At 42.3% G+C, this 21,099-nt stretch overlaps 1 protein-coding gene across 1 annotated transcript in view; it reads left to right on the top strand.

Annotated features, from left to right (window-relative positions):
* OSBPL8 (oxysterol binding protein like 8) overlaps nt 1-21,099 on the top strand; it is a 324,813-nt gene that overhangs the window by 134,167 nt on the left and 169,547 nt on the right. Inside the window, exon 4 of the mRNA XM_075856992.1 lies at nt 18,142-18,178. Coding sequence (XP_075713107.1) covers nt 18,142-18,178 — 37 coding nt within the window. The remainder of the gene's footprint in view (nt 1-18,141; nt 18,179-21,099) is intronic.

Raw genomic sequence — 21,099 nt, 5'->3', positions numbered from 1 at the left:
AGCTCCTATGGGGTGTGTGTCAAGTTCTCCACAACACCTGAATAGTTAAAATCTCCTTCCCATACCACCATAGTGCTATATAACTGCACCTCAAATAGTAAATTTAGGGTATGTTCTTACATGGCTTTGTTTAGGTGGACGTTTTTCTGCCCTTTTTTAATTTTAAAATAAATAAATGTTTCCCTTAATTTTTACACAATAAAAACACTCAAAAAGTGGCAGAAGTTTGTTGTAAAAAAGACCACATGTGAACGTACCCTTAGAGCTTGATTTGAGAGCGGTTTCCATTCTGCCTCCAGTAGTAGGGTGGCTAGGCCCATCTGTGTCACCATGTTAAAAAAAACATTACTAACAATACTGTTATGTACTGTATTTGTCTGACTATAAGACGCAGTTTTTAGCAAGAATAAATCTTGCTAAAAAATCCCTGTGTCTTATAGTTGGCAGTCAAGGGATCCCGCAACGCCGGGCCCCCTGACTGCTCCTTACTTAACCACTTCCCGACCCGTGATGTGCCGGCACATCCTGGAGCAGGGAGGTGTTTAAGTACGGAGCAGGCTCACGCGCTGAGCTCGCTCCATACACTGCAGGTGTCCGCTTCTGAGACGCTGCTCAAGCGGGCAGGAGCAGCGATGGCGCTGTTCCTGGTTGTTTTGTTAAATATCGCGGTCAATAGCGACCGCTGCATTTATAGTGGTTTTTCCCACGAAGGACATTTATGATCTATCCACCGGATACGTCATAAATGTCAGATAGATGCGGGTCCCGCATCTATCTCTAGAACGGGGCCCCCTAAACCCCGTTCTATCTCAAGCGATGGAAAAATATAAGTTATGGCTCTCAGAATGTGGTGAAGCGGATTTATTTATTTATTTTTTTTAACCAATAGTTTTTTTCTTTGTAAAAGAAGTAAAATATGCCCTTTTTCCCTATTTTCTGTTGTCTAAATCCTGGGTGCGTCTTATAGTCCGAAAAATACGGTATATCTTTTAATATATCATTGTTGGCTATGGAAGACACAAATTCACGGTTAATGAATTTATCCTATAGTTACTTTATACTTTGGATTTTACCATATTGCTAGCTAGATACAAGGATATGTGAATGCTGAAATAAAATGTCTATAAATTATAAATATATATATATATATATATATAATCTCTTTCCAATTATATATTAATAATACTCTGTCAGGACTTGCCATGAGAGAAATTATTCTTCATTAACCCCTTAGCGCAGCCTGCATCAACTATACCTTAGATATGGCCTAATAGATGCCAATTTTATATGCAAAGACAGTGGTGTATTGGAATATACGTCTGTTCCAATACATTATAATTTTAAATTAAAAGTTAAATTCCCCTACTAAAAAAAAAAGATTTAAACAAACCATGTAAAGTATCAATAATTTTCTTTTTATTTTATTATTTTTTAACAACTATCAATTCTTAAGGCCCCATGCACACGACCGTGGTTTCCACGGTCCATGCATTGCCCAGGAGCCTGGGCGGCAAAAAGAAAGGACATTTCTTATTACGGCAGTGTTTTGCGGTCCAGGCTCACAGAAATGAATGCACGCGGCCATGTGCACGGCCAGCGATTTACGCAAATCACGGCCGTGCACACCACTATGATCGTGTGTATGAGGTCTAACTCCAAAATCTAATGCTAGAATTTTTTTATTTGCATCCCGCCAAATCAAAAAAATTATAAGATCTAACTTATATGTACCCCCAAATCAGGCCTAAAAAAAAAAATCTACAACTCGTCCCACAAATAAACAAGATCTAGTATAACTACCACAACAAAATAAAGTTATGGCTGTCGGAAGCCAATGTGGTAAAAACCAAAAAGTTAATGTGTTCTTAAAGGCCAAAAGAGATTATTAAGAGGCTTTACCCCCCCCCCCCCCCTGACCAGGCACAGTTTCAAGCTTAAGCTATGTGCCAATTTAAAAGCAAATTGTTGTTCTATTACTTTTCCAACCTACTTGTATTTGGTCTTGTTTTTCTCAGAACATATTGGGCTTTCATATTATGGAAAAAAAAAATAAAAGAATATATTACCTTTTTTTTTTTTTAAATATGGAAGGAAAATGAAAGAAAATAAAATTAATATGTGAATGCAGGTGTTGATTTTTGAAATATGGTACTTGACCCCCCCCCTCCCCAAAGGTATTTATTTAACAACATATCAAGGATTTGAAAATCTGCAGCATGTGGATGGGATTTGGAAAATCTCATCTATTTGCCTTGTACAGTAATCCACTTTACCTGCCAAATCCGCAGGTAAAATATGCAGCGAATCCCATAAGGCTGGGGCTACATACTGACTTTGTCCGCAACACAGATAGTCAAAGATCGCTTAGTCCCATAGCCTACAGCGCAATTAATGAAAGTCAATGTTGCGACCTGTAAGCAACTGCGACAAGGCAGTTTGGATAACTTGCAACCGTCATGTTGTGGCAAATTGCGTGTCGCGAACCAACCACATTGACTTTTTTTTTACTTTCAATGTATGCTACTGGACATAGAGAACTCTTTGGGCGTGGTGAACTGTGTCGTGGCCCAAGTTGCTGTGTAGCCTGTGGCGGAACGGGAGTGGTGGTCTGGCACCAAGTTTCACATCTTGTCAGTCTTTCCCACCTGTACTTCCTTTAGACAGTTGTTCTTACATGAAGCCCGGTGATCGGCTCCTCTATTTCCTCCTGGATTCTCCTATTATTTCCCTCTAGCTCCCCTCATAGAATTTCCCCTTTTAGACTGCTCCGTGCACAGGAGGCGTGGCTGTTGTTGCATGACAGTTGGTAGGAAAAAGCAGTTGAAGAATTGAGTCAGCCATTTTTTCAGAAGGGGTATCCTGGGTCCAAAGTTAAGAAAGCAAAGTATCATCAACCAATAGACTTTATCACAGCAAGTAGTATGTGTATTGAGCCCCCTCTGTGTCTCCCTCAAATAAAGACGCTGTTTTAACTGTTTAAACTATTTTTTGTGTCGGCCTGGATTATTTCACCCACAACGGCGATACCGAGCACCCGATACCACCACATTTGGTGGCAGCGGTGGGATGTGAATCCAGCCCATACAACAGGGAAGCGGCAGGGGACAGGTATTCCAGGTACCATCCAGCGCTTCGCAGCCAGATAGTAATTTTTTTTTAAAAAAACAGCAGAGGGAGTGCACACGGGATACGACGCCTGCTTCGACCCCAGACATGTCTTCCAAAAGCCAAGATGTTCCAGTGAACCCCAGCAACAGCCCCTACCTCAAAAACAGAGGACATTGCAGGAGCTTTGCCAAGTTCGAAGGATCCAGTTGAGTCGACTGAGGTAAAGGCTGTGCTGGCAGGCAAGCTTATTGTGTGGGACAGAGCACACCACGAGTTGAGTGACTAAGAGGACCACTAGGAAAAGGGGTATGGCCCCAGCGACCAATCTGACGGTCGGGGGTCCCTACACAGCAACCCCTCTGCCACTGCCACTCTCAAAGGTGAGATGCTAGCCGCCCTGGGCACTAATTGCACTGAGCACGGGAGAGCCTGCGTAATGCAGTCGGTGCTCCAGATCCCTGTGTGAATCCCAATTCCAACACGTGCACCAGGCACCCAGCGGCTACGGAGGGTTTAGCAACGTGCCCGCCTTTATCGAGGCCACCACGGACATTAACATGCACCTCCATGTATTTGAGTCTATTATGGAGGTGCATACAATTCTGACCTTGAAATTGGCAAAGTATGTGGGCCCCAGCCTAACTGGTAAAGCCTTGGAAATGTATCCGGCGCGAAGTGTGGAGGACTGCCGTGATTATTCCCGCCTGAAGGAGGCCCTGCTCCAGCGCTTTGCCATCACCCCAAAGTCCAGTTCCGGACCATGTGGTGCCCGGCCCACAGCACCCATGCAGAGTTTTCTACCCAGTTCCAGCAGAGCTGCACCAAGTGGCTGAGGGGAAACAGGCAAAGGGAGCGGAAACTATTGAGTCTCTTTTATACTGGAGCAGCTACTCCTGAAGATAGACCTTGAGATTCGTGAGTGGGTCACTGACCGGAGCCCAGGCACCTCAATGTAAGCATCTACCCTGGCGGCCGAGTTCGTGGCCCACGGGCCCAGATGGAAAGGTACCAGCCTTTCTGACCCTCGATCTAACCAGCATCCTCTGCCCGCCCCATCCCGAGGGGCCATCGCTACTGCCACTGAATTGTTCCTCATTCCGATCCGAGTCAGCCGTATTCCCTCCAAGGGGACGGGACCTTCCAGAAATCCACCACTGCTTCCGCTGCAACCAAGCTGGGCACATGCTGCAGCACATGCACCGAGCCCCACTCCCTGGGCCACGCCAGGCCCCACACTGTGTTGCTCACCGCCAAGAGATGGATGACCTCCTTTGTGAGCACAACTACCTCTTAGATGCACCTGAGGTGGATAAAGATACCACGGCCAACATGCTAAGCCATTTACAGCCGATTGTGGTGGGTCATAAGGTCGTCCAGGGACTCTGGGATTCGGGTTCCTCCCTCACCCTTGTGCGCCTTGATTTAGTTCCAGAATCCCAAATACTGAGGGATCGACATGTTAGTTTCGCCCTGGCCGGTGGCCAGCATATTCACATCCCCCTGGCCTGAGTGTTCATGGACCGGGGTGCCGGCCAGGGAATAATCATGGTTGGCCCGATGGAAGGCCTCACTGCTGCAGCCCTCTTGGGGAATGATTTTGGGAACAGCCTCCCCAGCCAGTTCGTGGACACAGTTACCCGCAGCCAAGCCCAGAAGATACAGCCGGATGAGCCGCTGCCACCTTCCTTCCCAGAGACACCGGTGGTAAGTGAACCAACCTCTAACATTGCCAACCCTACAGATGAGACTGAATGCCAGGTAGACTTGGGGAGGTGGATAGGGCAGAGTTCCGAATTGCCCAAGCAACTGACTCCTCCTTAGCTCCAGGCCGTAGCGCTGCAGATCAAGCCCCTGTAGAAGGCGCCCCCAAGAGCAGTACAAATGGGAGAATGGATTGTTATATCGTATAAAATCCATGACTTCACCGGAAGCCCTATGGACCGTCACTAAGCAGCTGTTCCCACTTGCTCTCCCTAGCCCATGATATTCCCGAAGCAGGCTACGCCGGAAACCGGAACCCGACTCCAGTAAGATTTCTTTTGGCCAGGGATGACACAGGACGAATGGCGGTACCGAGCCTCGTGCCCCGTGTGTCATCGGTAAAGTGGAACGCCTTGCAGAGTTCCGCGCCAGTCCATGCCATTTATTGGGGAACCCTTAGATCTTATAGGGCCGCTACCCAAGCTGTAGTGGGAAGCGCTATATATTAACGCTGCTAAATTTCACCGCTCACTACCCTGACGCTGTGGCTCCCTCATCCCAGAATGCAGAGCACGTCGCCAAAGGCCTGATGGACGTATTCAGTAGGGTAGGGTTTCCGCAGGATGTGCTATCCGACCCAAGGCTCTCAATTCCAAGGTTAACTGATGCAGCTTGTAATGACGGAGTAGGGAGAAGACAGGTGAGCCCTAATCTACCCGCCTCTCAGTCCCTGCCTACTTGCAACGACCCGCCCTAGGCGACGCGGTATAACTGGGCGACGGTCCCTACACTCAATAGGTGCACGACAGACAAACAGACAAGGGTACAAAGAAGCCGGGGAAATGGGGAAGTTGCCCACGGGAACACCGTGATCAACAAGCGAGGTGAACGAGCCGAGTCAAACCAGGAGATGAGCGAGGTACAAAAACGCAGAGCAGAAGAGTGGTCAGTAAAGCCAAGGTCAATAACAAGCAGAGGGTCAGTAGTTCAAGAAGCTGCCGCAGGGCCAGGAAACCAGCAGAGAAGAATCACAAGCAAAGGAGGAACAGGAAAGGCAGGTATAAATAGATAGAGGGCGGGAGCTAGCTCCGTCTGGCCAGGCCGTGATATGCTCTCCCACTCCTAAGCCTGCCATCCTGAGTGGTGGAAGATGGAGTCAGTCTCACAGACATAGAAGCAGGTGCAGACTGATTACCTATGGGCGTTGACACAGAAGCTGTGTCTGGCAGATCCTTTACACAGCTCCTCTGGAATCTGTTCGGCGTAAGTCCACTAAGGACTACTGCTTATCACCCCCAAACGAATGAAGTGTGTGAATGGTTCAATGGGACCCTCAAACAATTGCTGCTCCGGTATGCCACGCGGAGGGGATGGACTGGGAACCCTATCTGCAGGAGCTTATCTTTGGTTATAAAGAGTTGCCGCAGGAGTCTACCGGGTTCTCTCCGTTCGAGTTGATATACACAAGGAAGGTCTGAGGGCCCTTGGACTTAGTCCGGGAAGGTTGGGAGGGATCTTTCTCAAGCCCGGAGGCCCCGGTAGTGGAATATGTGCACAACCTGCAGAAACGCCTGGCCAAATTGCTGGATTTGGCCCATGAGAATTTACGGGTCGCTCAGGGACGCCAGAAGCGAGGTTACGACCAGCAATCCAGGCCCCGCGAGTTACAGGTGGGAGCGAAGGTATTCGTTCTGGTGCCCGGGAAGTGTAACAAGCTGCAGGCCAACTGGGTAGGACCTTTCACAGTAGTTGGACGGCATGGGGAAACTACTCAGTAGCCCTAGACAAAGAAAGGACCAGGATACGCCTGTATCATATTAAAAGCCTACGTGGAGCGTGAAGTCACTGCCATGGCCGCGCAAGGATGAGCCCAATGACATTCACATCCCTGACCTTCTAGCCAAGGTCAGGGAATAGCAGAAGTACAGCTAGGGTCCCAATTGTCCCCCCCCACTTAGAGCAGACTGATGGGGGAGGTGTTGGATGTGCAGGAACCCCTGTTCACCACACGTCCAGGCCGTACTTCCTTGGTCTCCCATCACTTTGACAACGGGGAAGCCTGGCCTTTGGGCAGCCGGCATATCACGTGGCTCCCGCAGTGTTAGACATAATGTGAAAAGAGGTAGATGAGATGCTGGAGATAGGGATCATTGTACCATCTCTCAGCCCTTGGGCGGCTGGCGTCGTGCTGGTTCCCAAGAAAGACAAAACCACAAGGTTCTGTGTCTACTATCGGAAGCTGAACGAGGTAACCGTTACGGATGCCTATCCCATGCCCCGGATCGATGAGCTGCTTGATAGGCTGGTGGGGGGGCACGCTACGTGTCTAATCTGGACCTCCGCAAGGGCTACTGGCAGATTCCCCTGACCAGAGAGGTCCAAGAGTGCTCTGCCTTAATCACCCCATTTGGCATGTTCGAATTTACAGGCATGCCATTTGGGATGAACAATGTGCCCGCGGCCTTCCAGAGAATGGTCGACCGGGTCCTTGCAGGGTTTCAAGGCTATATTATTGTTGACGGTACCTGGATATTGGAAGCTGCAACCTTGTTACAATATTGCCTGCATCCCCAAGCTGTACCTGCCAGTACAAGCTCTTACGGTGAGTGTAACAACTTACCATTGCTATCCACTATTTTACCTATCAAGGTTTATCTTGCACCATGTGGCGCTGTGTACTTTTTTCTCTTCTGAGACATGCAGGGGACAATGGTCCGTTGTTGCGATGGAGTTTGGCTCTGCAATCCTATAATTTTGTTCTCCACAAGAACAGCCGAGTCTACGGATATGCCGACGGTCTCTCCCGGCATCAGGACACTGATAGGCGTAGAACCTCATTACCGGATCCCCGTCAACCTGCCAGAGGGCCAGTCAGACTCCCTGTGGATTTAAGAAGAGGGAGGTATGTGGTGGAACGGGAGTGGTGTTCTGGCACCAAGTGTGGGATCGTGTCAGTCTTTCCCACCCGTACCGCCTTTAGACAGTTGTTCTTAAATGAAGCCCGGTGATCGGCCCATGTATCGTCCCTCTATCCCCCTCCTGGACTCTCCCATTATTTTCCTCTATCTCCCTTCAAAGAATTTCCCCTTTTGGACTATTCCGTGCACAGGAGGCATGGCTGTTGTTGCATGACAGTTGGTAGGAAAAATCAGTTGATGGATTGAGTCAGCCATTTTTACAGACTGGGCATCCTGGGTCCAAAGTAAAGAAAGCAAAGTTTTTATTATCAACCAATATACTTTATCACAGCAAGTGGTATGTGTACGGAGCCCCCTCTGTGTCTCCCTCAAATAAACACACTGTTTTAACTGTTAAACTATTTTTTGTGTCGGCCTGGATTATTTCACCCACAACGGCGATACCCAGCACCCGATATCACCACATAGCTCCAGCCTAAAACTGTACAATACATCAATATATGAGATAGAAATTATAATCTTTATTTGTATGACAAAAAAAAAAATTGCATATAGTTAGATCATGACAACTATAATATCTTTATCAAAACATATATATTTTTTTGGATTTTTTTTGTATCATACAAATAAAGATTATTATCTCTTTATTATGGGCCATTTATTTTGATATATAGTGTAGTTTAAGGCTGAGGCTACACGGAGACTTTGGCCACGACACAGGTCGCATGGCCAAAGATCGCGAAGTCCCACAGCCTACTATTAAAATTACTGCGATGCGATCACATTGACTGTCATTACTTGCAATGTGGGCTACAGTCTATAGCTGGGCGACTTGTGCAGCGGCTGAAGTTGTGTGTAGTAGATGGAGAGACAGATAAATAAAAAATATATATTTATTGAAAAAAAAAAAAAAAAGTGGTATGTTTTTTAAGTTCTTCTTCTCCCTCTCTGGCAGCCTGCCAGAGAGGGAGAAGATGCAACTGGTGGAAAAGTTTTGTTTTCTAACCAACTTATCTATGATTTCTGTGATCGGCTGTCACATCGATCACATCACCGGAGACCACACTGATTGGTCTCCGGGTAATGCTCCGTGATATCCGCTGTCTAGAGACATATGTATCACATAGCTCCTTACAGTCTGTGTGTAAACGCCGATGGGAGAAGTAATGTGATCGTTGTGACAGGCAGTCACAGCGATCACATGCCCGGAGACAACACTGGTTAGGTGTCTAAAGACAGCTGTATCACTGAGCTAAATGCCGTTGGGGATTTGCAAGCGATGTAAATCTGCAGGACGTTCTGGAACATAGGTGTGGTGTGAGATAGGTGCGGATCGCTCGGACGATTATAGTCTATAGTCGACTACGGTATTCCGTCAAAACGACGGAACCCTTAAGCAACGGTGACAAACAGAAACCATTTGCACCGGATCCGTCACCATTGAAATCAATGGGGATGCAGATGGAAACCTATGGTTTCCTTTTTCTCGTCAGGGTTCCGTTCATGGGTTTCCCTGACCGAAAGCTCCGACCGAACCCGTGAACGGAGCACTGACGCAAATGTGACCAAAGCCTTTTATAATGTTGTTAGAAGATCAGCGCCGATATTTTGAAGTGTGTGTGGTTCCGTCCCCCCTTGTTTATTCCAATCTTCACTGACCATATGTTGCTCCAGTCCCAACATGTAAGTTGGGCTGGGCAATCAATCTAAAAAAAATAAAACATTTACTCAGCACAGTCATCCTGTGTTGTTCACTATGTCTATTCACAATCACGACACTTGGGTAACGTTTGTGTGTGACTTACAGCACAGCAAGCGTAATCTCTCGAGATCTCGCTGTAAATGACAACACAGCGTGATCTCTATGTGCTGTGTGAGTAAGTCACACACAAACGTTACCGAAGTGTCAGGATTGTGAATAGACATCCCGTCCTGGTTGGACGCGATGTCTATTTACTGTCAAGACACTTCAGTAACGTTAATGTGTGTGTATGTGACTGCACATAGTGAACAACGCAGGATCACTATGTGCTGAGTAAATGAATGGGGAGAAGTGTATGACGCTGATTGGTCAGCGTCATGCACGTCTCTCCACCACGCCCACTTTGGTCAAAAGTAAAAACAGTTGTCTATTAAGAAAGTCAATAGCATAAAGCTAAAATAGGTCATAACTTGGTGAAAATAGATAGTTTTTCTAAATAAAAAACACTGCTGTAATCTACATTACAGCGCTGATCTCATTATGTACAAGATAGGCCACTTATAATGTGGTGACAGAGCCTCTTTAAAGCCCATATTGATAATCTAACTGTATATTCAAGATGTTTTGGTTAACAGCTAAAATGCCAAAACTTGTCACTGTTCTGATAATTTTGGACCGAACTGTATATACAGGGATGATGGTGATCCCTGTATATAACCCCTTCGTTCCTGTATATAACCCCCTTCGTTCCTGTATATAACCCCCTTCGTTCCTGTATATAACCCCCTTCGTTCCTGTATATAACTCCTTCATCCGTGTGTGTGTGTATATAGCATTGGGGCAGACACTGTCCGCTCGCCGTGGCGCATGGGCATTGAGGCTAAACCAGAAGTAAATAGGGGAGGGCATTGAGGCTAAACCAGAAGTAAATGGGGGAGGGCATTGAGACTAAACCAGAAGTAAATGGGGGAGGGCATTGAGGACATTGTAGACCAAAAGGATGCCTGAAATGCCGGTATATGGCAGAAGTACAGCGGAATCTGAAAATATGTGTCGGGCCACACAGACCAGATGAGCAGAGGGATCGCCTCCTCTTGTCATTGGAACGTGGTTAGGTGAGTATATATTTTATTTTTATTCCGCACTATTGGGGCCGTATGGCAACATTATACTGTGTGGGGGCAGCTATAGTGACATTATACTGTGTGAGGGCAATGTCAGGGGGTATATTATATACAGTAGTATACAGCAGGCTCTGGGGATCTATATTAAGTCAATGGCGTGTTATACTAAAAGCGGTGTGGCCGAAATAATCTTTCCTTAATCGTAATCGAGGTTATGTGTTCAATTAATCATGATGTTGATTTAGATTATCGTCTAGCCCTACGAGTAAGTGACTTTGTGCTATTTCCAGCACATTTGGAAAAATTTATATAAAAAGGCTAACCCCTTTAATGACTCTTTTAAAATAATAAAATTAATTTGGAGCTCTGTATCAGAAAAAAAGTGCTACAACATTAAAATAAGAGATATTAAGTAATCAATCGGCAACGAATGTTCAACCTAAAAACGATGTGCTGTTAAAACGTGGACATTCACTTTAAGATCGGTTCCACTTAGACTTTCTCAAATTATGCTGTTCTGACAATTCATGAGCCTCGTCTCCAAGGATCCATACTATTAAGTATCAGTACAGGACTGCAAAGTCTTCTGTTCATTATAATAGGAGCCGCACAGTGAGGTACCTTACTGACCGTAAGATCCTGGGAAATAAAGCCTTCTAGACTCTATTTCTGAAATGGAGCAGATCCTGGGAAGTCCTGACACATTTAGTTTAATGTGAAATTGGAGGTACAGTTTAAGAGCTAGTACTCTATGTTCTACTATCTAGATGAGCACAATAAGAAAGCAGTATGTCATCCGTGGATAAGTCTCTCACCTGGTAATAGTTTAATTTGTGTTCATAGCCATTGAAGCATGTTATGCTGCTCTAGCTAATGTCTAACTGTAATAGTGGTTGATGATTGAACAGTTGTCTCTTTCAGCCTCCTATGGATAGAACATTTGTTCTTCCAGTAAAGACAGACACTATGAATGTAAATGGTGAGCTCTGCAGGTAAACTGTGTCTTCTTGGAGTTTAAGAACTTGAATAATATTGTATGTAAGTTTTCTTGTCTGGGTATGTATTGTACTGTACATATGCTGGCTTTTGAGATCCAAAGATATAGTATAATTGTAAAGATTGATATCTGTGGTCTATGTGTATAAATATATGTGTGTGTGTGTGTATATATATATATATGTATAAAATGTGTGTGTGTGTGTATATATGTAAACCTATATGTATGTGTGTGTGTATATATATATATGTGTGTGTGTGTGTGTGTTTGCAGACTAGAGCGAAACAGGCGATGTGCGTAATGTAACAGGGCAGAGTTTGTCATCATTTTTTTTAACATGTTGTGATAGTGAGTTTTGTGGTTTTACGAAGAACTACAGTTATGTTCGCTAATATAACCGTTTGTCTAGAAGATGTTGTCTAATATTGTGTAAAGAAAACTGAATAATTTGATAATAAAACTTTCAAACGTCTACGGTAGATCCGCTTTCTAGTATGCTTTGTGTTGTAATTGCTCCCCATATTTAGGATCGTATGTACCGCTTATTTGTAAATCTATTACTTCCATTACGTTGATGACCCTAGCATAACATAAACTCCAAAATATCTGGTTATTTACATTGATATACATGCAGTAATGCCCCACTCGCCTGTGATGATTATAGTTCTAGAAGCATACATCTTTAGGTCAGAGACCCATGAGTTACTCATACAGTTACGCCTGAAATCTGGTATATCGCCATAAAAAAAAAGAGGGATTTATTTTGTGTACCATATTTATAAAGGGCCAGCGGCGCTTTTTCTGACCCACACAGCATTTACTACTGATTTTAAAAAAAGTTTACCTTCGAACAGTAGCAGTGAACATGTGCATGCCTGGAAGTGCCAGTCTTAGGCTCTTTTCACATGACAAGCTCCGGGTGTCGGCCGATAAAAACTGAGGTTTAGGTTCGTTTTTCTCGACCGTTTTGCATCCGTTTTTTACTGTCCATTTTAAAAACGGATGAATTTCATTTGTCAAGCTTATTTTGTCCCAACCCACTAAAAACTCCCACAGGAAGGTCACATGATCGCCCAGTCACCATTTTCTTCTTGCTTTCAGAGTATAGAGAGCATTGTCTGATCCCTTCGCTTCTTTGCATTGATTTCTGGCTTTTTCGCTACTATTTTTTTACTTGCTACCATGTTCTCACAACCATTGAACCGTGTACTGCAGCTTTGACAGTTCAAACAGAAATTGCAGATATTAATGCCCTCTGTAGATAGCGCCACAGTGCCTCCTTCCAGATAGGTAGCTGTGTCGTAGATCAAACACGTACGTTACAACTTTCATACCCTGCTTGGTCTGCAAAGAAGGAGCATGCATTTTCTACTGAGCTGTAACCAGTTTTACAGACTTTGAGTTACAACATAGTGACAATAGAAAGCCCTAAGGAGATAAAGAAAAATGATCATGTAATATAGGGTTCTTCTAGTTATGGTTTGTAGAAGTTTGTTCTTGCCCGTATTGGAGAAAGAAAATCGATTTTCCATTCCTTGACGTATGGTAATTTTATTTTAAATCGAGCTCTATAGAAAATGTAGTTATTTTTGGAATTCGCAATAACAATAAACAGAATTATTTGTTGTTTTTTTCTGATTCTAATTTCTCACATTTTATTTTCTTACAGGAGGTTTATTGTTAAAGTGGTTTTCCCATAAATAACATCACCTATCTACAGTCTGAGGCCTACAGAGGTAGCCTAGTACAGTTCTTGGTTATTGCTGTCCGTTCCATAGATAGTGAATAGAGTGGTGGTCATGTACGCACACTACCGCTCTATTCACACAGGGGACTCTGGTACCGTATTCTAGTGAACGCTGGGTGTCTATTTGATTAGATGATGTTTATGGGAAAACCGCTTTAAACGTATAGTCTGAGTAAATTTGTGTATAAATTTAAGTTCTCCCAACTTTCTAATATACTTTATTTCAATTCATCACCATATTAAAGATATTTGTTTACTGTCAATGTATCAGTCTAGAGTTCAGGCTTTCTAACTTAGGCTAAGTACACACTTGCGTTGTATAATCCGTTACTCAGATCCGTTTTTAGATCAGAATAAGGATAAAAACGAATCTGTTAGAGTACAGAACTTTTTCTCCGTTCAAAAAAAATGAATGTCTGACAGATGTTTTTCTTTTTATCACTTATATTGGTGTCTATGTAAAACGGTTACACATAGATTGTAATCAGTTTGCATCCGTTGTTTTGATTTCAAGGGATTTTCAACTGATCTATTTTGATCTAAAAAGGGATCGTTGTTAGATTATACAACGCAAGTGTCAACTTAGCCTAAGAGCCCTACGGCATAATTATTATTTTTTTTATATCTAGCTGTATACCTTTTATTCGCTCTAGAGGAAGGAACAGCCAATGGGAAAAATACTGTGCAGTATGTTGTGGTCTTTGGGTGCTATATGCAACTATAGCCACAGACTGCCATGATGTATTGTCTGCATCGCATATGGTACTGCTGGGCTGGACAAACGCTAGTCGCTGCTGTCGACCTGTTGTTCCTCCAAACTCTGTGAGCCTTCAGCAGCCAGGTGTCTACACATGGTGCTTAATGGAGTTGCCGTCCCAGCAGATACTGTCCCAAAGCACTCTTTCAGAGAGCGCGCACACTGGCAGTCAGGTGATAGCCGCTGTGTTCTTTTATCAAGCCACTAAACATCAATACAGAAACGGGTAGCAGCATCTGATAGGCTACTCACATGTGCTTTCTAAATGCCAGCAGGCAATGCAGTTTTGTTTATTATATGATCATAATTGGGGTCGTTTTTATTTTATTTAAACATGGACCCTGCTAGGTGACTGCCACAAATCTCTAATTCTTTACTTCTAGTACAATTTTGCCTAATGCAGAATTATTTTAGAGCTGTGCTTATCCGTGTCCAGAAGAAACTGTCTTTTTCCTTTCATTTATACACATTTAGTCTTCTGGATTACTGCATATAACCTTAGGCTTGTCAATGGGCAAACCACAAAAACTTGTTCATGCCTAAATAAAAACAGGACACTAAAGTACAATTTATGGTATATAGTACCCAATTCCAACATACCATATATAGGTGAATTAACAGTATTGCTCCAATTAACAACAGGCACAGAGCAGAAAAACAGATTTGGAAATAAAATTCTCCCAATGTGTCCATCAAGCTGCCATGAAAACTGCTTGGCGTATGATTTCTCTGTTTTAAGCAATTTCAATAATTTATGTTTCATTGAAACGTGGTTAAAGGCCGACAGCAGCAATAGGTTTCCATATTTCAACTACCTCATCCTTACGCTAAAGACTTTCAGGTGTTCTTCCATTGATAAAAGGTTGGAAATTTCTGAGGTAATGTAATATGTCAATTATGTCTTGAATATAAAGGTGTAAATTTGCCAAAGGCTCTTTGGTATTTTCATGCAATTTTATTAAAACCATTTTTTTTGCTGGTCCAAGCCTACTTTTCATTTTCAGCCTTTGCTATGGCAGCTCTACCAGAGGCACAATTCATAGAACTATCTGGGTTTATGGCTTTTATTTATTACAATGTCAAAATCACTGACCCGTCTTCCCTTTATTTCTTCTTACATTTTATATGGAACTAAAATTAATTCCAGATGTGCTGCCTGATCTTTCCTCATGGGAGACCAGATCTATTTCTGTTTGGAACTGGAGCAATTTACTAACCTTTCCTTTTTGGGGAAAATGTTTTATTTGCCAGCTTCCAGGGCCTCCGTATAAATTATGGTTTATTTGTCTATGCAAGCTGTTGGCCTTTCCTGTAATAAAGTCAGTAATGGAACATGACAGTTAATTTAGAATCATTCTTTGTGTTCAATGATAGACCGCCACTGTACTATTGAGAACTTTGTAACATAAGACCTACTTTTCTAGGCAGTCATATTTATCTAGTGGTAGTTCATTTTATCTAGAACTTCAGTATTGCACGTAGAATATTACTGGAAGAAAAGGTTGCCAATAACACTTTGAATATTATACTTTGTTTTACCAATTTTCAATGATCTGATATTCTTCTCTGATCAGAACTAAATTTTAAGATTTCTGGTTACCAGTGCAGTGCATTGCGGAAGCAAAGCTGAAAATTACGCAGTCATAGCTAAGCGGCTATGTCATGTAGCTATATCCGGGTCACGAAAATCTCTACACAAAGGGGACGTCCACACATACTTGATTTGTGGATTTCCTTGCAGATAAGGCAAAAAAAAGAAACCAATACAAAACACTGTACTTGCCTTCCCTAGAGTTTTCATGGCAGCGCTTTTCTTTTCCCCCATCTGTGTCTGCATCCTGGCCTGCAGCAATGATGTGTTGTCGTGTGTAACCATTGCAGCCTGTGATTGGCTGTAGTGGTCATATTTCTACAAAATATGTCATTATTGGAGGCCAGGATGCCGACACCAGCAGGGGACCAGGCTAGCGATACCAAGGAAGTGTCCAAAGATTGGGATGGATAGTATACTGGGTTTTTTCGTTTTTTTTTTTTTGTTTTTTTTAAAACTAACTTTGGTTGTCGATAGGGAAGAAAACATGATGCAACTAAAAATTAAAAGTGAAATATTTTTTTTATGCATGTTTCAATTCTATAAACTTTTTTTTTTTTTAATTCCATCACAAAGCTATCGTTCTAAATGTACTTATACAATAATCAAAAATGCAACAACAGTCTACTAAATGTTACTAAAATGATGGGTTCATTGGTAATAACCGATTGAGGACTTGCGTACAGTTGCAAGTTAATCTGGACTTAACCAGTGGGCGGTCCTATACAGTGATTGACGGTCTACCCTGTGAGTGTGAATACAGAGATGGCTATCAGTCAGTAATTAGGACCACCCACTGGACTCCTAAGCTCACAATGAGCAGAGGTTTAAATGAATAATTTACAAGTTATACTTAATTTTTGCTACAAAAAATATATATCAATCTGCACAGTTTACCCTGCTCTATATCATGCTGCCCGAAGATTGGTCTGTGTTCAACATAACTGGTTAGTCCGCTTATGGACAATAGACATCTTCTGATTTATGTCATGTGCCACGTCAGAAGATATGTATTGGTATGTACACCCTTTTAAAAGCTTCAAAAACATGTCAAACCATATTTAAACATCTGATTTTCTCATTCGTGTTTTTGAATGCAGCGGTTTAAGGCAGTGTTTAGTGCTTTTAGCTCTTGATAAAATATCTCTGCAGTGTACATTAAGATTTGTAGTAATTGTGTAACTTAAAGAGGCTCTGTCACCACATTATAAGTGTCCTATCTCCTACATAAGGAGATCGGCGCTGTAATGTAGGTGACAGCAGTGCTTTTTATTTAATAAAACGATCTGTTTGCACCACTTTATTAGCGATTTTAGATTTATGCTAATGAGTTGCTTAATGCCCAAGTGGGCGTGGTTTTACTTTGGTCAGCGTCATACACTCCCCTGTATAACGCCCACTTGGTCTAATCAGCCTCATGCACTCCTATCCATTCTTTTCATCAACACAGGGATCCTTTTAGATCGCTATGTGCTGTCTTATACTAACACATTAACGATACTGAAGTGTTTAGACAGTGAATAGACATTCCAGGGGATGTCTATTCACAATCTGTGCACTTCGTTACTCTGTCTGTGGTAGTTACAGCAGAAGAAGCGTAATCTCGTTGTAACCTGTCATCTACAACGTAATCTCGCGAGATTATGCTTCCTCTGCTGTAACTACCACAGAAACCGTAACAAAGTGCAGAGGTTGTGAATAGACAACCCGTGGAATGTCTATTCACGGTCTAAACACTTCAGTATTATTAATGTGTTAGTATAAGACAGCACATAAGGATCTAGCCGGATCCCTATGCGCTGCCTAAATGAATGGAGAGGAGTGCATGATGCTGATTGGTCAGCGTCATACACTCCTCTGTACAACGCCCACTTGGTCTAAAGTAAAAACACGCCCACTTGGGCATTAAGCAACTCATTAGCATAAATCTAAAATCGCTAATAAAGTGGTGAAAACAAATCGTTTTATTAAATAAAAATCACTGCTGTCACCTACGTTATAGCGCCGATCTCCTTATATAGGAGATGGGGCACTTATAATGTGGTGACAGAGCCTCTTTAAATGAAAAATAGATATGTTTGCAGTACAATAAATATTTGCTGCTTGTAATGGTTTTCCTATATATCACATTCATAAAAACAGGCTTTCTACGTTGTAGAATGTAACAAACCAAAGCCTTGATCTGTCAGAAAACATATGCCTTCTAGTCTAGCTTTCTTCCATTAGCGAAAATACCATTTCAAACTTTCTAGCAAGAAAGACCTTTTCAGAGCGCATTGATCTCTGCAGGTAGACTTGCATTGCCGCAGGCATTAACCTATAAACACATGTAATATGCACAGTGTAATGTACATGTTTAATGCTTTTTATGTCTCAGCACAAGCTAATACCATATCTTTCCTCTCTCCCTCTCTCCTCCTGACGCTGCTGTATGTATGATTACCTCATCTTGCTTACCCTTAATGCTGGATTCCTCTGTCACCAATTCCTGAACAGCATCATAGTGAGATCAAAGACTCCCATGGACCAGCACGTGAGTAACTACATATTTTATTTATTCATTTATGCTCTTAATTGGTTTTCAATCGTACATTAATACCATCTGGAACCTACAGTATACTGATAGTCGATTGTAAGACTCTACCTGTTGCTTTAGTTCTGCCTTTTGGGTATGAATTCTCAGATGAAGTTTAGGCACCTGTGTGCGCTCTACAACTGATCTCAATGGTTGGAAAAACTTATAATTTACATTGATTTGTATCCGTTTTTAACCTCTAACCACTGGCTTAAAAAAAAAGCTAAGGCTTCCTTCATATCTGCGTCGAGGTTCCGTCAGACCTTTCCGTCAGACCATAGCTTTCCGATTGCATTACCATTGATTTCAGTGGTTATGCTTCCATAACTAATGGTTTCCGTTTGTCTCCGTTACGTAAGGTTTCAGGTTTTTTTTTGCTTTTTTTGGTGGCTAAGAGATTGAAGGTTATGTTAAAAAGGGTGGATAGTAAAGATGGGAAGGGTAGGGACTGTCTTTTGCCCAGTTTGATGTTTGCAGTCCGTGACGTTTCACAGTCATCATTTTTCTCCATTTAAAACTGTATATGGCAAACATCCTTGCGGTCTCCTTGACATATTAAAGGACACACATTACAGGATCATGGTTGAGCAAATCTCGCTTATGCAAAATATAATTTCTACTGTTTTGCCAAAAGTTAAGGAACACCTAGAGCAAGCTCAAGTTGCTTAAAGCGAAAATGACTAAAGTAAGAACTTTTAATCCTGGTGATAGAATTCTGGTTTCGGCACTTTTAGTGGAAAGAACATTTCTTGATTAATGGCAAGGGCCTTATGAGAGAGCTGAAAAGTCATTTCTGAGGAGGTCCAGAAAATGCTAGACCTCAGGGTTATTTAGGTATCAAAAAGGGAATGGTCAAGTCCCATTGTAATGTTTCTGAAACCGAATGTCAAAATTTGATGTATACGCGATGCAGGGAGTTGATGAGTTAATGAAGAGGCTCGGCCATGCCAGGTATTTTTCCACACTTCATTTAACTAAGGGCTACTGGCAAGTTCATATCACTGATCGTGCCAAAGAGAAAATGACATTTCTTACCCCAGATGGTCTATTTCAATATGTTTGTTTACCTTCGTTTTATATGTGGGTCCCGGAACTTTTCAAAGGTTGATGGACATAGTTCTCAAACCCTGTCATTAGTATGCTTCTGCATATGTTATCTGTGGTTCATACAGTGCCTTGTCAAACTAGTCACCCCCTTGGTCTTTCTCCTGTTTTGCTGCATTACAACCCTGTATTAAAATACATTTTTATTTACACAACATACCTACCACCTTGAAGGGGAAAAATATTTATTTTTCACTGTGACACAAATTATAATTAAGACAAAAATCGGAGAACTTTAATTTTCACAAGTATTCATCCCCTGAAACGTAATACTTTGTGGCACCACCTTTGGCTGCAATTGGCTGCAATTACTCTTGGGGTATGTCTCTATTACCTTAGCAGTTCTAGATACTCAATCGTTTCAATTTTAGTCTCGTCTGACCAGAGAAAATCTTCCATGTGTTTGGGGAATCTGCCAAATGCTGTGGAGTGAATGGCTTATAGTGGTTCCCTGGGCAGAAACTTTCATCTCAACTGTGGATCTTTGAGCTCCTTCAGTGTTAGGGTATGTTGAAATGCAGTGTTTTCAGACCTCATTCGGGCGTTTTATGGCTCGAATTACGCCTGAAAAAAAACGCCCCTAATACGCCTACATACATCTGCCCATTGCTTTCAATGGGAATTACGATGTTCTCTCCCCACGAGCCTTTATTTTACGCGTCGCTGTCAAAATACGGCGCGTAAAATGACGGCTCGTCAAAAGAAGTGCAGGACACGTCTTAGGATGTTTTTGGAGGTGTTTTTCATTGTCTCCATTGAAAAACAGCTCCAAAAACAGCCGTAAAAATGCAGCGAAAAAAGCGAGTTGTTAAAAAAGAAAGTCTGAAAATACGGAGCTGTTTTCAGGCGACGTTTTTGCTCACTGCGTGTGAACGTACCCTCATTGTTAGTGTCTTTGTTGAATCTATGATTAATGCCTTCATTGTCCGGGCTGTGAGTTTTTGGTGGGCATCCTACTTTTGTCCGTTTTGTAGTTGTGCCATATTTTTTTTACCAATTTCTTATAATTGATTTAATGTTGCTGAGTGGGATGTTCAAAGTTTGATATGTATGTATGTATATATATATATATATATATATATATATATATATATATATATATATATATATATATATATAACCCAACCCTGATCTATACTTTTCCACAGCTTTGTCTCTGATCTGTTTGGAGAACACATTGGTCTTCATGTTGCCTTCTTAGTGCTTTTCAGAATAGGGATATTTATACTGACATCATGTGACACTTTGTGCACAGGGGGATCTTGTTCAACTTTGTGACTTTTTAAGTTAGTTGGTTTGATCGGACCTTATTTAGGGGTTTAATTGCAAAGGGGTGAAAGCATATGCGCTCCCAGTTTAGCATTTAAAAAAAAAAACATTTTTGAAAACATTTTAATTAAGAACAATTTAGCCTATTTTGTCAGGTCCATTACAGAAAATCAAATTCTAAATCCATTGTTATTCTAGGTTGTAATGAAAATGTGAAAATATTCAGCCCTTTGGTGTTTTTTCTAAGGCACTGTAATAAGAAAGTGGTGTGCTAAAAGCCTAGGCAAAAAAATTTGAGGCTATCCAAAATTTGCCATGACCCTTAACAAAAAAAGCAGGTAAGTTTTTATTTTTTTTTTTTTTTTATGGGTTGTAGGATATTATCGGAGGTTCATTCTAAATTTAACCAGCACAGCAGCGCTCTTAAGAGATCTTACCACGATAAGGAAGTCTGTCCAGGTCAGGTGAGATGCAGAGGCTAAAAGTGCTTTTCAAGAGTTAAAACT

Source organism: Rhinoderma darwinii, chromosome 3 (assembly GCF_050947455.1).
Source record: "Rhinoderma darwinii isolate aRhiDar2 chromosome 3, aRhiDar2.hap1, whole genome shotgun sequence".
Classification (NCBI taxonomy): Eukaryota; Metazoa; Chordata; class Amphibia; order Anura; family Rhinodermatidae; genus Rhinoderma; species Rhinoderma darwinii.
The sequence above is the reverse complement of the archived record's forward strand: the minus strand, read 5'-3'. Positions and strand labels throughout refer to the sequence as shown.